The 19,527-nt window shown below is 37.1% G+C and overlaps 1 protein-coding gene across 1 annotated transcript in view; it reads left to right on the top strand.

Moving 5' to 3' along the window:
• The window catches only part of LOC149139874 (glutamine-dependent NAD(+) synthetase-like), a 414,988-nt gene that overhangs the window by 146,468 nt on the left and 248,993 nt on the right, over positions 1 to 19,527 (top strand). Inside the window, exon 4 of the mRNA XM_089448306.1 lies at positions 13,407 to 13,510. Coding sequence (XP_089304432.1) covers positions 13,407 to 13,510 — 104 coding nt within the window. The remainder of the gene's footprint in view (positions 1 to 13,406; positions 13,511 to 19,527) is intronic.

Here is a 19,527-nt window from a genome sequence, read left to right as displayed (position 1 = left end):
TATAAATAACCTTGAAGACGAAGATGACATTTTGGCTAGGTTGTATGGTGAGAAACCCTCTCCTGAGAAAATTCTGGAAATTGCTAGAGATAAGGGTTTAACATACCAGAGAAGGGATAAAGATCAGAGCGGGAATCAAATTCCTCCTCGAACTTTAAACCCTGGTATAAACTCTGGAATAGATGTCGATTTGGGGAGTTGGTTTAATAATGCTAAAATCTGGGTTCCCGTATCTGAGATTGCTAAGATCCCTTCCCAAAGAGACAAGTTACTAAAAGCAATTCAGGGTCCTCAAGTCAATGCTTCTCAACAGAAGATTCGTGAGGTTGACTATCAGGATGCTCCTATTTACCTGCAAAGCGTAGATGCTGATAACAAGGATCATCAACCCTTCTTTATCACCTTGTTAGTCAATGGGTATAAATTGAATAACTGCATGTTGGATTCAGGTGCATCTGCTTGTGTTATGACTAAAAGGGTTATGGAACAGCTTAACTTAAGAGTTTCCAGACCCTACTATAATATATGTGCCATGGATTCTAAGAAAATCGAAGTACATGGTTTAATCAAGGATTTGCAAGTTCATCTTTCGGTTTATCCAGACATCATGGTTGTTATGGATATTGTTGTTGTTGATGTACCTGATGCTTGGGGTATGCTGTTGTCTAGGAAGTGGGCCTCTGATCTAGGGGGAAGCATTCAGATGAATTGGTCATATGCTATGATTCCTTCTCCTAGCGGTGACGGTTTCGTTAGACTAAATAGAGAGCCTGAGAGGAAATTTCATGTTGAAAATCCTAAAAAGCCTCATAACGAAATAATTAGAGAGCAATCTGACATCGGGAACTATGCTATCCTGTCTAACTTCATAACTTCTCCCGACGAAAAGGTCAAAAGTCTTAAAGATGAAGTCTGGTATATGTATTTCGATGGTGCGTTCTCTAGTCATGGTAAGGGTGCTGGAATTGTGCTTAAGTCTCCCCTTGGTCACGTATTCAAGTTTGCCTATCGTCTAGAATTTGAAGCAACCAACAATGTCGCTGAGTATGAAGCCATATTGTTGGGCCTTGAATTGGCCAAAGCCTTGAAGATTAAGTTGCTTAGCATAAAGGGGGATTCCGATATGGTTATCATGCAGCTTAAGAACAAATTCACATGTAGAAATCAAAGATTAAGAAACTATCGAAATGCTGTGTGGGATACTATGGAGCACTTCGATGCCCTTAACCTTGAAGCAATTCCTAGAGAGCTGAATAGTTCGGCAGATGAACTTGCCGTAGCTGCTACCACTTTCCAGTTGTCTGATGAGTTAATTAACGATAAAATTAAAATGGAGGTAATATTCAGACCATCTGTCCCAGACAACTCAGAACATTGGCAAGTTTTTAATGATGAAAAGCAAGTCGTTCGTTTTCTCAATAGTTTAGACGAGTTTGAGGATTTCCGGTTAGTTTCTGACGAGGATGGGTCTTTAGATCATAGACATATCATAAATCCCACTCCCAGAAATGTGGTTGCCTTAGAGCAACATTTTGATCGGCACGATGCCACGAAGCTGAGAGAAGAAAACAAGATGGACCCAGGTGAGTACCTTGAAGTCAACATTGGCACTTCTGAAAATCCGAAAATAGTTAAAATCGGTAAAGGTACTAGTTTGGAGGAAAGGAAAAAGTTAACCGATTTACTTCGCGAATATCGAGATGTTTTAGCTTTTTCCTATGATGAATTGAAGGGCTATAGGGAGGATATTATGGAGCATACTATTCCATTAAAGGACGAAAATGCTAGACCCTTCCGGCAGAAGCTTAGGCAGATTAATCCTAAGTTAGCCCCCCTGGTCCAGAAAGAGCTTATGAAAATGCTTGCAGCAGGGATCATCGCTCAAACTAGGCATTCGACATGGTGTTCAAATTTAGTGATTGTCAGGAAAAAGAATGGTACAATAAGACTCTGTGTCGATTTTAGAAACCTTAATCTAGCATGCAAAAAGGATAATTACCCTTTGCCAAAAATGGAAACTTTGTTGCAAAGAGTAACTGGGTCTGGAATGATGTCATTGCTAGACGGTTTTTCTGGGTATAATCAAGTTTGGGTTAAAAAGGAAGATCGACACAAGACCGCATTCACAACACCATGGGGCACTTTTGAATACATCAGAATGCCATTTGGGTTAACAAATGCTGGGGCTACTTTCCAGAGGGCCATGGATTATGCCTTCAAAGGGTTAATCGGGAAAATCATCGAAATTTACCAAGACGATCTTACTGTTTTCTCTAAAGATGGTATCAGCCATATAGATCATCTTAGGAGGGTTTTCGATAGATGCAGAGAATATGGAATTTCTTTGAATCCGGCTAAATCTGTCTTTGGGGTAACTGAAGGGAAACTTCTGGGTCATATCATTTCTAAGGAAGGAGTCAAGGTCGATCCTGAACGAGTTGAAGCAATTCAAAAGATTCCTCTCCCGCATAACTTCAAGTCCCTTCAGTCTTTCCTTGGAAAGATAAATTTTATTAGAAGATTTATCCCGAATTATGCGGAAATAACTAAGCCCATTCAAAGTCTTTTGAAGAAAGATGTGAAATTTGTCTGGCAGGAAGAGGGCAAAAGGGCTTTCCAAGAAATCAAGTCTGCTATCGCGAAAGCTCCTGTCCTTGTTAGTCCTGATTACTCCAAAGATTTCATGATTTTTTCTTTCGCTTCTGAGGATACCATTGCCGGTGTCTTGCTTCAAAAGAATAAAGATGGTCGTGAGCAGCCTATCGCTTTCATGAGTAGAGCACTTCAAAACTCCGAATTGAAGTACAATACCATGGAAAAGCAGGCTTATGCCCTGGTCAAGTCTCTTAAGCATTTTAAAACTTATGTGGGTTATTCTAAGATCATCGCTTTCGTCCCACATTCTGCTTTTAAAGACATATTAACTCAAACTGATTGCTTAGGGACTCGTGCTAGGTGGGTTACTAAGATACAGGAGTATGATTTAGAAATTAGACCCACTAAACTGATCAAAGGCCAAGGTCTAGCCCAAATGTTAGCTGAAAGTAATGAAAGGACTCTTGGTTTGTTCTGCCTTGACGATCTATCTTCACCAGAATTAAGAAGGTTAGCTGAGCATGAATGGTATAAGGACATAGTTTACTACTTAACAAACTTTACATGTCCTAGCCACTTAGTCGCTCATAAGAGAAGGGCTCTTAGACTAAAAGCCACTAAGTACTGCCTTATGAAGGATGGCCTTGGATGGAGAAATCCGGAGGGCATAGTGCTTAGGTGTGTTGACGATGTTGAGTCCAAAAGATTAATCTCCGAATTTCATTCAGGATTTTGTGGTGGTCATTATGCCGCTAGAACTACCGCCCACAAAATCCTGAGAGCCGGCTATTATTGGCCTTCGATTTTTTCTGATGTGCACAAGTTTGTTAGAACGTGTCAAGCCTGTCAACTGTTCACTGGGAAACAGAAGCTTGCTGCCCTTCCTCTACAACCTGTTATTGTAGAGGCACCTTTTCAGCATTGGGGTCTGGACTTCATAGGGAAGTTCCATGAAAATTCTAGCAATGGCTACTCTTGGATTTTGACTGCTACTGATTATTTCACTAAATGGGTCGAATCCATTCCTGCTAAGAATGCCACTGAAAAGGTGATTATGGATTTCATTGAGAATAATGTCATTACTAGATTTGGTGTCCCCGCTAAGATCACTACTGACAATGCCAAGGCTTTCAGTTCTTCAGAGTTTACATCTTTTTGTTTCAAATATGGCATTGTCTTATCTCATTCGTCGAATTACTATCCTCAGGGTAATGGTTTGGCTGAATCAAGTAATAAAAATCTCATAACCATTATCAAGAAAATAGTAGGAGATAACAAGAAGTCTTGGGACAGCAAAATCAAGTATGCTTTGTGGGCAGACAGAATTACTAAGAAGAAATCTACTGGTAAATCTCCCTTTGAATTGGTCTATGGCTTGGATGTTACCTTACCTGTGCACCTAAAATTGCCAGCCTATCAGCTTCTCCAAAATTTTTCCACTGATAAAGATGTTGTTCAGAATAGGATAGATCAGATTGTGGAATTAGATGAGACTCGTCGGACAGCTTTTGATACTACATGTAAAAATCAATCTAATATTAAGAAAAGCTTTGATAAATGCTCTAGATCTAGATCTTTGCAGGTTGGAGATATGGTTTTACTTTGGGATCGCAAAAATGAAAAACCAGGAAAGCATAAAAAGTTTGACAGCTTGTGGCTGGGACCATACATCATTAGAGATATAGCTGGGCCAAACTCATTCTACTTGAGCAGATTGGATGGCGAACCACTTGATCTACCAGTGAACGGCCAAATGCTCAAGCTGTTCTTTAGAGATGATATCTGATGCCATGGGGCATTTTTTGTATTGTATTTCTATCCCTACTCCTTGTCTTTTTAGCATTTCATTTCTGTTTTTAGGATTAGATTTACTTTTCATGTTATTAGTTAGTCAGTAAATGAAGAGCTTTTATCTTTCCTGTACTTAATGTATATGATGATTTTGGAATGGACGCTACTTATTTTCGTTTGTGTGTTGTATGGATGCAGATTCTGGATTCTCACATTCCTACCAGTGCAGCAACGTGTCCCCAAGTAGAGCCAGATGTTGACCACTACCGGTCAACTGCCCATGCAGTACACCTCCTTTCTGTTGGCAGAGAGGGGTAGCTCCTGAGCGACGTGTCCGTACCGGCCTACAGTCATCAACAGCTTGATCATTTTTGTTGTAAACCCAGTCTGCATGTATGAATTGTAAATAATCTAAGCAGATCAAAGTCATGTATGTAAAATTGCCTAGGTGGACCTAGCTTTCTAATGATGATCTGCGTCCCGGGAGGTTTTTAGTCTCACCGATCCATGGATCGGCAGAGTTTTCCTTCAAACCCGACCCCAAAGCCGGGATGCACTTTGTTATTAGGACTTTAGGAGAATCCTAGCGTGTTAATCTGCTAGATTATAGTTGTGTCGCAGAACTGGGTGGTTTATGAGGGTCTGTACTAAGTGGATTCATCCCTTTGAGATGTAAATTGTAAAAATCATGATGAAATGTGTCTTGAGGGTTGAAGATGTTGTAAATCCCCTCATGAGTCCTAGGTCCTAGGTCCTAGGTGATGTTTCCAACGGCTTAGTTTGATGATCCATCTTAAAATGAATAAAAAAAAAAAAAAAAAAAAAAAAAAAAACATAAAGCAAAAACCCTAAGCAATAAAATAATAATATTTTTGTGAATGCATGCAAAAATAACTTTTTAAAATAAAATCGACGGATGAGATTAAGGGATGTCTTAACCCTCATCGACGGTCGAGATCGCTTCAACATGGATCACCCAAAACTAGCCGTTGGGATCATTTCCTTTATATAGGGTCTTAGGGGGTCATTTTACAGGTTTATCTGATCTGTGAGTCTGTACTGAAAAGCTCTCTTGTAATCTGATTTTCTGGTTAATAAAAAGACTTTGGGGTTCAAAACTGGCTGGTGTTACTCTCTGGAATCGCTGTGAGATTTTCGTTTTTCTGCATATTTCAGTTTTCCGCAGTTAAAAGCAGCTGGTTTTCAGAGTATTGTGAGTACAGGTAGCTTGCTCACGTGCTAGGGTTTGAATGTTGCAGGGTTTCTGGGATAATGGCAGGTATCTCCATTATTTCTTGAAATCTAGTAGCATTTCTTGCCCTCTTTACTGATGTTTGCTTGAGGTGTGCAGGAGATCTTTAGGCGAACGGTATTTGTGGGCGTTTGGGGAAGTTCTGGGCTGAACCAGCCGACTCCCACAGGCTTTTCTTTGCAGAGCCTAGCTGGTTTTGGCCCTGGGTTAATCATTAAGAGTTTTATTTCCTGTTTTACATGAGAGAATTTTCTTTCTGCTTACAGCAAAGTTCAAAGCTTCTAAAATTCGAAAAATATTTACTGCAATCATTGTTAAATTTGCTGTACCAGAGCTATAAATTTCTGTAACTTTTGGTAAATTTTGAAGGGTTTCACTTTGAAGTTTTGCATATTATCTGTCGGGTTTTTTGTTTTTCCTTTTTTTTCTCTTGCAGAGACAAGGCTTTTGTTTCCAGATTAGTAGATTCTAGTGGCAAAAGACCAGCTCAAAACGTATTGCTGTCGAGGATATCTGGGAATTTGCGTGTCTGTGGTATAAATCAATTTATCAACGGCTGTGGGGTGTCTAATCTCCAATAGCCAGGTACGCTTTCACTTCCCCTAACGCTTGAAAACCAACTCTCCTCTTTAGCTTGAATGTCAGCGTAAATCATTTCTCAGCTCATTGTTTGATTAATGCTCAGTGAAATACGATTTCATATGGTCGAAGTCTGAGTCGATTTCTTGTATGCGGGAGTTCATTTTCTCATTCACGATATCATAGCACATTTCTCCTGCAGTTGTTTTCATAAAATCGTTTGGTTTGATGCACGCAGTTAACGGCTAGGGTTTTCGCATATCATTCATGCCCTGTTTCGCTTTGCGTCTCTTGTGTTTGTGCGTTTCACTTCACCATAGCTCAGCCCCTCGATTCGCCCTCATATGGTCACGCAAACTTTTTTAACCTCCTGCTGGTTCGACTATCGTTCCAATACCTGCGTTTTTATTTTGCTGGGCGTAGTCGTTTTGGTGGTCACAAGCTATACGACTGGAGAATACGCTCTTCCATTTCAAAGCCGTAGCATTCAGCTCTGGTTGCCCTTGCCGCCTTGTATCGACTTCTTCCTCCCTTTCACGCTAGCTGCAAAACAACCAACTCGATGCCGTCTAGCGTCTAAGCTGCAAACCCGCACGTTTTGATTGCATTTCGAATTTATTTATTTATTTACGTTTTCAATTTTAGGAGTTCACGTTTTTTTGTTTCAGGGGTTACGTAGTTTTCATTAAATTTTAATTTTAGTTCCATTAGATCTTAGTTTTATTTTGATTATAAAATAAAAATAAAAAAGGTTTTCGTTTGGTTTAATTTTAGTTTATTTCATTTAGCTTAGATTTTAAATCTTTAGTTTAGATTAGTTTGATAGTTCTAACTTTATTAGCTTTAGATTTGGTTAAATAGTTTTAGCTTTTCTTAGATTTTAATAATTAAAAATTATAAAAGCATAAAAAAATATTTTTTTTTAGTTCTATTGTATAGTTTAGATTTTAAATTTAAAGTTTCCTTTTTTTTAGGGTTCAAAAAAAAAAAATTAAAAAAAAAAAAAATATAAAAATCTTGTGGAAAAGTTTCTTGCTTGCCTGATCCAGTTACTTATGTTCAGATTCAAAAGTTGTTGATGCATGAATTTTAGCTGCATATCCTGTCTAGTCAATAACTGTGTGGTTGTTTAACGCATTCACTTCTTTTAGTTGCTGGATAATTTTTTTTTAAGAGCTTTGTGGTTTTACTGGATATTTAAAGCATTGCTCTCTTTATGTGGTGATAAATGATTGCTGTCTGTGTTTCATGTTCTCATATCATCTAGCTAGTAATCATTTAAACACCAATCTCTTAAGGCACTGATCTATCAAATTAATAAAATCATCTTAGTGCATCTCGTCTCCTAGCCCAACTGTTTGGCAGTTGGCTTCCATCACCTCACAGGGTCTACCCCCCTTAGCCGCGGGAGACAGGCTTAAACGGAGAGACCGGGGATCAGAGTGACAGCCCCCGGTCTGAGCGTTGTCGTGCCAATCCGCGCGACAACAGGGTCATTTGAGATCAGATTAGATCTGAGAGTTTGGTGCTAAAGAAAGCTCTCTTGTAGTCATTTTTTGTGCAATAAAGAAAGACTGTGGGGTTAAAAATTCTTGCTGGTGTTACTCTTCTGAAAATGTTGTAAGATTGTTTTATTTTTCTGCATAATTTTATTTTCATCCATTGAGAATAGCTTAATGAAGATTGATCTAGGCACAGGTATCTTGTCTGATCTTTGGGGTTTAAATGATAGTTTAGATTCTGAAACCTAGTGGTAGGTATCTCCATTTGATCTGGGTTTCACTATTGTTTTCTCACTTTATGTTAATGGTTGATTTTAAGCTGTGCAGGAAATCCTTTTTTTTAGATTACCGGGCGTTAGGGGAAATTCTCGGCTGAACCTGCCAACTCCCGGATTGTGTTTTCTGAAAGAGCCCAACCAGTTCTTGATCCCGGGCTGATCATTTGAATTTTTTTATGAATGCATGCAGGGTTTTCTGAAGTGTCTCACATTAAAATTAAATTCTGATAATACTACTGTGATTATTGACAAATCTGGCTACTAGGGAGCCTTAGATTTGTAAATACTATAAACTGTTTAGCTGGTTTTAGGGTTTTCAGTTTATTTTTGGCACATTTTACTTCTGGGTTTTTTGTTTTTACAGGTTGCAGGTACATATTTCAAAAACTTTGTGGGGTTTTCACAATATGAAGTCGCTGATTCAAAATTTCAAGAGTCCTGATAAATTTTAAATAGGTTTTCCAGTCATTTGTTTTCTGATCAGTTTCTTCAGATTTGTTGTATGCGGGTTTCATTTTTATTACAGGAAAAATTTTGAATATTTCTGTGGGCAATCCGATTTTACCTGTGGCTCCCATACCCTGTCCTCTACGTGCTGCCATCCCTCGATTGCTACCAGAACCTGCAAACCAGTGGCTGCCTCCTGCAAACACCAGATCAAAGCAACAATATCATCCCACGCAGCTCTCTTATCCCTGTTCACGCTTTTGCCTGCCACCACCAAAACACTGCAGATCCCGGTCCCTTCTGCATCCAATCCTCAACTGGCGGCTTTATTTGTTGCAAACGAATTGTTAAAAAACTGCAGATGAATTGCTGCCCCTCTAACTGCCCACATGAGCCTCTCTGCGTTGACAATCCCATAATCCTGCTATCAAAATCATCAAAGCCGTAGACTGCATCCACGATTCTCCATTCTGCCTGCGTCTTCTCTCCAACCTGCATCCTCACGCATCCTTCTTCTCTTGAACCTGCAAGCCAACAGAACAAAAACAAAAAAAAACGTGGCCCCTTGTTGCCGTCAACTCCATCACCTGCGCAGCAAAACAGTGAACAAGGCATTTGTATTTTTTTCTGTGTATATACGGGCTGGGTTTATGCGTTTTGATGTATGCATAGGGAGTTTTGATGTATGCATAGGGAGGATTCGATTTTCTGCGTTGCTATTTCGAGCCATTAAGCATTTAATGATTTTCTCGCATGTGGTAAAAGTTAATCTTTGTTGTTTGAGGGTAAAACGATTGTTAATGAGTTCATATCTTTGCAGCATTTGATAAATAATCGTTTAATCAGGCACTGGTCCATTATCTTCTAAATCAATTAAGTGCTTCTCCCCCCTCGTGTCTCCCAACCCAACTGGTCCTCAGTTGGTCATTCATTTTCCCATAGGGTCTACTCCCCTTAGCCGCGGGAGACAGGCTTAAACGGAGAGATCGGGATCAGGGTGACATCCCCCGGTCTGAGCGTTGTCGTGACAATCCATGCGACAACACCACCTCCACCATCCAGTAACAATGCTCGAGTTCCAAGTCTTGTTCCTTTGCTGTCATCGCCTCCATGTACATCCACACGTGGAGGGCATGTGCCTTCTGGTTCTGGTCGTGGGACTGTGCGAGAGGAGACTCCTAGAAGACCACTACGACGTACTCAGAAACTGGACATTATTCATGGTGGCAAGAGGAAGATGTAGATGACAAATTTACTTGTCTTTTCTAGTTTCTAGTAGTTTTTATAACTGTTGACTCTTTCATATTTATTATGATTTTTTTGTAAACAATATATGACAATTTAAGTTTGAAGTTTGAAGTTGGCAATTATAACTCATTGGTAATGAATTATGAATATGATGCTTCGTGAAAGTTGAAAGTTGTTTCATTTCATTTCATTTTATAACATTTCATTTCATGTTAGATATTATTTGTTGTAATGGTTACACTTAGCTTACAAGTACAACTTTGGTGATCAATGATGATAAATGTTATATATTGAATTTTGAAAGCTTGAAACTTTAAGATTGATGAATCATGATTCATGAGACTCAATATGTTGTATGTTACTAACTTGTGGACGTGGTTGATGAAGATTATAACTTCTAGATGATTGTTGTTATATGGTTCAATCAATGTATTTTTCTAATTTTTTTTTATCTAATTCATCATTCTACATGTTTTTGTTGACATATATGCATCAAAATATATAAAATATATATTATATAAAAAATGCTCCTGGATTCGCTCCCAAACCGAGAGCTTATGAAAATGTCGCTCCTACTCCCGTTCCCAAGTGACCTTGGGACCCACGAATTTTTGAGGGATTTTTGGTAGTTTTCCAATTGGAGGGTGATTAATTTTCCCTTCATTCTATTTTTTGGATAATATTTGGCTAATATTAATTTTTATTTTTGCTAGAAATTAAAATTAAAACGATTCAAGAGGGAATTAATTATTTTTCCACCCTCTAAGTGGATCTAAAAAATATTTTGGTAACGATGTTCTAATTATGAGGAACTATTCACCAAAAATATTTCTAAGCATGCATTTACATCAAATATTACAATGTCAATCCTTATAAGGGGAAATACGCATAGACATAGACCCTTTAGACTCATCCAAATTTTGCGACAAGACACATGATCTAGTATAAAAAATACATAGATTCGATTAACACTAGGACTCACCTAAGATCATGTCAATGGGTTTCACCCTAGCTTTGGGGTAGATCTGGGAGAAAAACTCTGCTAGTTATCTGTGCTTACAAACACAAATAATTTGGGGAGGTTAAAAACTCCCTAGGATGAAACCCTTTGAAAAGAATCATAGGCTTACCTAGGTGTTGTTATATGGCTTAATAGTCATACTAGAACATTTTTAGATTACAAAGGCAAAATTTGGGATTACAATGATGAAACTAAACTGAATGATGACATTGATCTTGAAATTTTTTTGTCCACTGCTTTGTACTCTTCTTCTTGGATTGTTGATATGTACATGGTCAACATGCCTCAAGGAAATCGGCCCTAGAAATTGGAACTATCGAAGAAGATCAACCTCTTGAAAATTTAGCTTCCCTCACCAACAATTCAACCGCTATCTTTCCCCCTCATACAACCCTTGCGCAGTTGATAAATTTAGCCTCTGGATATTTTGGCTCTCCTCTTCAATTGACTTTGCCTCTTTCTTTCCTCGTTTTGGCTTCCATGAAAATTTTCCCCAAAATTCTTTGCTTCTATTCTTCTCACTTCTCTTTGGTCTAATTGAGCCTCTCACTCTTGAGAAAATCACTTCCTTAGCATTGTTGTGTGTCTTCACCTCTCCCTATGGCTAGGATTGAATTCTAAGCCTCACTTAATATCAATAGTTGAGATTATATCTAAGTCTATGTTATCAGAATCGAACCAGTGCTCGAACCGAAAAACCTTGTGGACCGGTCGGAAACAGACCGCAATCGGTAAAAACCGGAAAAAAACTGGTTTACCAAAAACACATAAAATATTCATATTGTAAAGAAAAACATATATATTCATGTGCATCCATATGAATTCAAACTATTTATACGCAAATATGCAAAAGTTCTCATTTATATAGCAAGTAGTAGTGCATATAACCAAAATAGCACTTAGTGCAAAACATCATTGAACCAAAAAACTAGTGTTGCGAACATCTCGATAACATCCTAATTTTATCTCAAAATCACGATTTTTTGGCCTAGGCAATGTTTGTCGATTTTTAAAGATATTTTTATGGTATCTTAATTTTGCGATGTTTGCTAATTTTTTTCCGATATTTTCCCGATTTTTACGATTGTTTGGTTCTCCAGATCCTACTGATTTTATCCTGATGCTGACGTTCACAACATTGCAAAAAACATCAAGCAACAGGCTCTAAAAGGCCTTTATAGTCCAAAATAATATGATAGTATGATACTACAATCTACAATACTACAACTACAACCTACAAGTGCTAATTGTTAATGTTATCATCAGAATCATCATCATGATCATCCTCCTCATTCTCATTGCCTATATTGGGATATTTATCATCAATATAACCCTCTAAGCATTAAAATAAGATAGAAAAAACATAGCATGTCAAGTCAAGATTTTGTTTTAGTGATGGGTACATTTTTAGTAGTCATGATAGAGGAGTTCGACAACCATTGCCATTAACCTCAAAGTACATAGAGGGTTTGTTTCTCTTTATTAAATACTAGTTCCTTACCCTCGCACATGACAAAATCCAATGGAAATGTTGTAATCCCCAAAATCTTGATATCTTGAAAAATTGTTAAGTTTGCTGGATTTTGAGTAAAATCTAAAATTCTACTTTCTTCGTATGAAATCCAATGAGGTTGGAACCACTCTCAAACATCCTGAGTCATTTCGTGGTAATGTTAAAAATTTAAGTAAAAGGATGGAAATGAAAGATTAAGGAGAATGTCACTTTTATTAGGAGAATCCAATGGACATAACAATTTTTCAGGATATCAGGATTGCGAGGATTACAACATTTCCATTGGATTTTGTCATGTATGGATTTTGAAATGCATAGCAATAATAGGACCATAGGCTTGAATATTAGGTTGGCCTAGGGGAGAATTACAAGTAAACCAACCAATTGAAAAAATAAAAAAATAAAAGAAGGCAAATTTTTTTATGCTGACCTGGGAAGGGGCACACAAAACAAAACTGGTCATGAACCGGCCGGTTCAGTGGAATAGGCCAGTTTGGTACTGTACCGGCCAATTCCGGTTTGGAGGCCCAGTTCGGACTGGTTTCAGTCCAAAAACGGTCGGATCGGTCGGTTTTGATAACATTGATCTAAGTCACTTAAATAATTTCATTATTTATCCTTAGAACTTTTCCCTAATAGTCCACAATAATTGATTAAATTAATTATTGTACTTTTCCTAAGTTAACCTTAGGAAAGAGTACATAAAAGCACTTACTTCCCCAAGCAAGCACCTAAAGAGGAAATCAAATATCTTCTACATGCTAAGGCACCAAGCCAATGTAGAAGACCTTTCGAGGCTACAAAATCAACAATCCTTTTAATGCTACTGTTTGTCATCCTTTCTGTACTCATTTTTTCACTCTTCACATTTAAAAAGATATTCTCTATCATCCCTTGCTTTCTTCCCTCATGTTCTAGATTTGTGCTCCTGTTTAGTTTGAAGAGCTCTTTGATCATTGAAAGTGTTCGGAACTTAGGAATGGCACTAGGTCAAGACCAATTCTTGCTTGTCTTTTAGTTATAATCGAGCGAAGTTCTTTATTTTAAATCAAACACTTGGTAATGATTACTGTTAATTTTCTTTTAATGTATGTTAATATTGTTTTGTAAGAAGCAAGTTCACTTTGAATATCAACTAAACGAAACAGGTAGTGATTTGTTAAAGTGTATTTGATGGCAGATGGTTGTGCATGTATTGCTGTCAATGGTGATATTGTTGCTCAAGGATCTCAATTTTCCCTTCATGATGTTGAGGTTGTAACAGCATTGGTAGACTTGGATGCTGTAAGGCTGCTATCTTGTTGCATGCTTCAAAGATTTTCTTGTTTGTGGCCTTTGCTCATTCTTGGTTTTTTAAGAGATAAAAATGTTTTACAATTATTGTGCTCATCTAACTTTCATGCTTGACTCTACTTCATCACTAAAGTGTGACATATCGTAAGATGAACATTCTGATTACATTAAAGCAAATGTTAGCAATGCAGCAATGTGCTGGATTCGCCAAAAGTGGTCAATGAAACTACTAGCTATACCATGTGTCAATTTCTAATATAACAAGGAGGCAAAAAATACATCTCTATTCAAGAGCTTATAGCCTAAACTGAAGTGATAATGAATAACATAAATGGAAATACATTAAAATAATGCAACAATAGACCATTGGGTGCTTTACTACAACCCCAAATGCAATGGCGTTTACAAAGATCTATTGAAACATGTCATTTACAGACTTAAGTTATGAAAGTCTCTTTCTTAATCCTAGGCCATAATCTTGTAAAGTTGTCTATTAGGGTGATAGAAGTTGTTGGTATGAAATTTTGAATAGCTTTGAAATGTCATACTTAACATTTATTCTGATACATCTATTATAGTAGAGAAGAAGCTCTTGCCTCTATTTGTCTTTTAGGTGATCCCTTGTTAAAGCCTTACAAGGTTGTGCATACCTTTCAGTATTAGTACAATTTGACAATTAGTTTTTCCTAGTAGAGGATGCAAGGGGATTGTACAAGGAAGTGATATGATGGAATATATTGGTTTTGAGGTTTTCCTAGGAAATATTCTTTAGATAAAAGATCCAAAAGTTAGGAAGTGATCCTTTTATACATCGATAGAAGTAGTAGTATTGGTACAACCTATTCTTTGTCTATTGAGATTTGTTCAATCATTATGGTTGAAATGATCAATGAGGGCTTGGATATGAAGAAAAGGACACAAATTAGCCTTAAAAGAAACCTTTCGTTGGCCACGATAAGTGCTAGAAGCCACTTAATTGATACATGATGCATTGCAAATCAATGTTTAAAAATAGACACTATTAGGAGGAGGAAGTTTAGCATAGGGACAAGACTTTGCCCTTGGGGGACTCGTCTCCTTCATTCCTATGTTCTCATGTGCAAGGGGGATATGTTCGAGGATGGTAGGGCATACCCTACCTAGATAGGGGACATTCTCCAGATGTTCCTCGATGAAAAGGGAATGTCGATGCTACAAATAAAATAATAAATGATTAAATAGTAATGTTATAAATAAAATAATAAATAATAATTAGATAGTAAATGGTGCATACTGTACCCTCTCGTGACCTGTCAATGTCATCAAGCACATCCTCTGAGTGATATTGTAAAAGATCAATTCATATCTTATTCAAGAATAATAAATTATTATCTCAAGTAATTTTGTAACATTGGTATCAAAGCCAAACCGTTTCCCTTACAACCAACATTCATAAAGAAGTTGACCACAATGGTAATTTCATACAGCTTGCAACCATACTGTTTGTGACACCCAACCACTATTTTTGTCTACATTCGTACTGTCTACCGTACTGTACCGCTACTACCTGCTTCACCCTTCTCTTGCATTCAAACTGTCATTGCTCACATGTTTGTATTGCTATGCATAGTGCCTAATGCTGCCACCAATCTTTGTGCTTGTTGTCACCATTTTTATAGACTAATGGACCGACCATTGTCACTGTAGTTGCCAATGAACCCTGCTGTCTATTGTCGTTGCTTTATGCGCATTCACTGTTTGTGCAGTCCCTTGTCCTGTCTATTCTAATGCCAAATTAATGGCCACGGTAACCCTCTCTACCACTGGAAATATGCCATAGCTCATTGCCATACCAATTCTAACTACCCTTTAGCTCGTTTTCTACACATGTCAACCCATACAACGGTTCATTAAGTTGTGACCATTCATCTGTTTGTATGAGTAAAAGTCATATGATTTTTAATTTTTATCATAAATTTATAAAAAAGGAAAGTTTTTATATATTAAAATAATTAAAATTCTCTTTATAACTATATATATATAATTTTCAAAAATTAATTTAAAAAAAAAAGTTTGGTTCACAACAAAGAAATACTTTCAGATGTTAATCTACACAAAAATGAGGTCAATAGCGTAAGACATTATCTCGACAATGTTAAAAAGGTGTGGATGGAATTCGGGGAAGGATAAAAGATGTTAATTAAGAAAATGAATCAACTAATAGAGAAGGGAAACATAATTGATAATCTACTCGCAGAGTCCAAAGATCGATGGAAAACTGCGTTATGAATGAGGAATGACAGAAAAAACTACCAGGACACTTAACTACCATGGCAAACAAATTAATCAACTAACCAAGAAAGTAGATGCATTAATGACACAACCCTTAGTTTATCAAAGGTTGACACCAAGTCCACAATGACAAAATACAAGTGAACAGGGCATCAAGAACCTCCTGAAGTAAATTTTTTAGGCAGTTAGTGTTGATCAAGGAGAAGTTATACTTTTCTCGACCAACCCCTCAGATATCACAGGGTGGGTGAGATAATGGGACAAGTGTGCCTGGAAATTTATGCCTTTATGTTGTGACTGATTTTAAAGAGAATTTACAAGCTCTCTATGATAGAAGAAAATTATTTATAGGGGATTTGTCAGAAAATGAAATCAAAATTTAATATTTACAAAATGCGACAAAAATTCTGAAATAAAAGTTTGTACAATGAAATATCAACAAACATAAATTAAAAAAAATCAGACATAATGAGCAGCAAACTGATCAATATTCTGAAGCTTTTCGGCCTCAAAAACTGTAGAGCCTCAGCTATGTTAGATTTATAAATTAAAGAGCATAAACAACAAATATAGAGAAAAGATAGGCTGATTCATTTATTGAATGTCTATGAGTACATCAGAATCAAAAGGCAGATTCCTGCGAACAATATTGACCAGATCAGATTCTGAACATCTGCAATGTAAAGAAATCATATACAGAAATTCTGGAAAGAAAATAAATGACGAGACAACCTTCAAACACCTACAAATGGTCTGATACAATAATAGATAACCTGTTTCTCTACAAGATTAATGGCTGTTAGCACAGGGTAAGTAAAAGCCAAACCTTCAAACAACAAATAAAGTAACAGGAATTCAAGTTACCTATAAAGATATGTCCAAAGGTTGAGTGGAGTTGCTCATGTGACTGTATCTTCCCTTCGAAAATGATCCGCTGCCACCTTTTGGTTCAACTTCTTGTAACTCACAGAATATCGAAATCAAAAGAAAGGAATCACAACTTAAAACTTAATGCATACCTCTCATCACAATATTCTCTTTTTTCTTCAAATGCCCTCTTCCTCTTTTATGCCTCTGTAAAGCAGTTTGGAAGTTGAACCACCATTGGGCTTCGTTGTGTTTTATTTTCTAATCAAATGTTGATTAGACTACGAGGGTGGGGTTTCTAATTGGAAAATTAAATCAAATTAACTTTATAAATCATTATATTTAAATTTCCTAGTAGGTGGTGCCCCCCTAATCCATAAAACAAGTCATTTAATATGACTTCCCGATATAAACTTTTAATCATCAATAATAAATCACCATAAACCACATGTGCCATGTACCTCCAAACAAAACAAAATAAATTAACTAATGTTGCTATAAAACATGTTCTATAAGCAAACACATCCCCCATGCTTTCAATGTGAAAACAAAGCATCATCATTCATATATATCCATGTAGAAATAGCCTGTAATTTTCCTAAATGAAAATTTACAGTGAAGACCAAGCGTGTACTAGGCTACAGCATTCGTATTTCAACCAAGCAATTCTTCGAATCAATTTTGAGCACCCTAACAGCTTCTTTAAGCAAATGTTTCCAAAAATCTTAGTAAAGTCCCTTGACTCATTTTTACAAACAGTTAGTGTGTGAAATCTGGAAAATGCACTTCAAGGGAACACACACCAATTTGACAAACAAATCTAAAAAGGAAAATTCTGATATTTATTGCAGCAATCTTTCAGAGGTACAATTTGGAGGAGAACACATGAAATTGCCTTCAAATATGAAGGTAAATATGAGCAGTTATATTAAAGAACTCAGCCCTCTCAAATTCTCAGCTGCTATAAGAATAAAATTTCAGCCCAATGGAGTTTCTGATTCATACTTGGGAGCAGATAATAAGATCAAAATGTCACTGTAGAAATGACACCTGGAACATGCGCAATCCACTAATATTTTTCTTGGTAATGCTTGAGAACCAAATCGGCCTACCCAGGTAAGCTGCTACAGGCATGAAAATGTAATTCCAAAGGGAAATTCCAGATCTGATCTTGAGCTCTTAGTGACTGAAAATTTCTGCTGTGATTGGTGCCAGTTTTCTCAAGCAAAAACCCCACTTAATTCCTTGGAGAGCAATACTCAGAATTCTGGTTATACAGCTCCTCCCTAGTAGACAGTATTAGGAAGTGAATGAAAGGTTCGATACACCCTTGAGATAATGGATCTACTTCAGCCAACCCAGCGGCCAAGGAAATACAAATTTTGGTACTAATTTGGGAGTCACACAATGTGTGTGGCCCTCCTTTGATGATGCAAAAATTCAGCCTCTATAATTTGCTGTTGTTGCCAAAGAATCTCAGCTTCCTTTCCAGGGTATACCTCAGCCTTTTTGTGACTGAAATTCTGGAGATTACATGCTGAAACCACACTACTTTTTGAAGAGATAATACAGCGCCAAATCAACTTCCAATCTGGTTATAAATTTCGGCCTGTTGTGGATGGACCACTAATAAATAGATGGAGAATTTGCTCTTAAAACCCACATGCAGGGAGTTTCATCTTCAAGTGGGTCTCAAATGGCTATAAATTCGGCCCTCACTCCTGGGTGATCTGATGTGCACTTCTCCGTGGTACCAAATCATGAAACTCAACCTTCTATCTTATCTTTTCAGCCTGCTCCAGGAGGTGAATTTTGGTGTGAGGGTTTGATGCTTGGGAAAGAGTAATAACTCCAGTTTTGATCATCCAACTGTGCTGCTCGACCTCCTTAGAAGAATGATTGCTCACGACCTCTTGAGAAGGGAATGCTAGTTCTGCAAATCAGATCTCAATGCCAATAATCTCTGCATAATAAAATTCTCATCAAATCACAAGAGATGGTTCAATCAATCCAAACCAATAAGCTCTAATGGAAGATCTGAAGTAACCTTCCCCTAAAGTTAACTAGGGTGACACTCGAAGTCCATCGAAATCAACTATTGAGCTTCACTTGAAACTCTTGAAACTCACTTGAGCTTCTTCTCAATGTCAAATCAAAATGATAGAAAATAGAATGATTTGCAATTGAGTCCCTCTATTTATAATTCTCCATTGAGCCTCTTTCTAGCTTCTAGCATCTCCTTTTTCCCTATTATTTTATTGGTGGGACCCATTTGCCATTAGGAGACTTCTGCCGCTATTTTAAATAAAATAATCATCTGCCTCCCTTCTCAAATAAAATAATAATTTTCTTCCATCCTCCAATAAAATATTAATTTACTGCCATTTTCCATTTAAATAATACTTTGCCTCCCTTCCCCAATAAAATATTCCTTTCCCGCCATTCTTTGTTAATATATTATTTTCCGCTTTTCTCCCACTAAACAATATTTTCTCCCATTTTATTTAATCACAAAAATTGGCAAAACTCCTTAGTGAATTTTGCACTCACAAAAATTGGGAACATTACATAGCCGTCGTCAAACAAGAAATGATAATCACCTTGTATCTCCAAAAATACCCCTTGTCTCTCCATCATTAAGCACATTGATAAGCAACAAATATGCATGCATGGATACTAAAAAAATATATAACAAATGTATCATAAGATCCCAAAAATGCCATCCATAAACTAAGTGCTATAAACTATCCATGTATGCATATAAAATTCTGTCATGTTCAGCATTTCAGCATGTTCTTGGAGCAGGATCAACAGAGACAGCGTGGCCTTGCGCAGTCCATCTTCGTACCAGATGTGGGACACAAGGAGGA

Source organism: Pinus tabuliformis, chromosome X (genome assembly GCF_031772625.1).
Source record: "Pinus tabuliformis cultivar Carrire ecotype Pingquan chromosome X, CPIR1, whole genome shotgun sequence".
NCBI lineage: Eukaryota > Viridiplantae > Streptophyta > Pinopsida > Pinales > Pinaceae > Pinus > Pinus tabuliformis.
The sequence above is the reverse complement of the archived record's forward strand: the minus strand, read 5'-3'. Positions and strand labels throughout refer to the sequence as shown.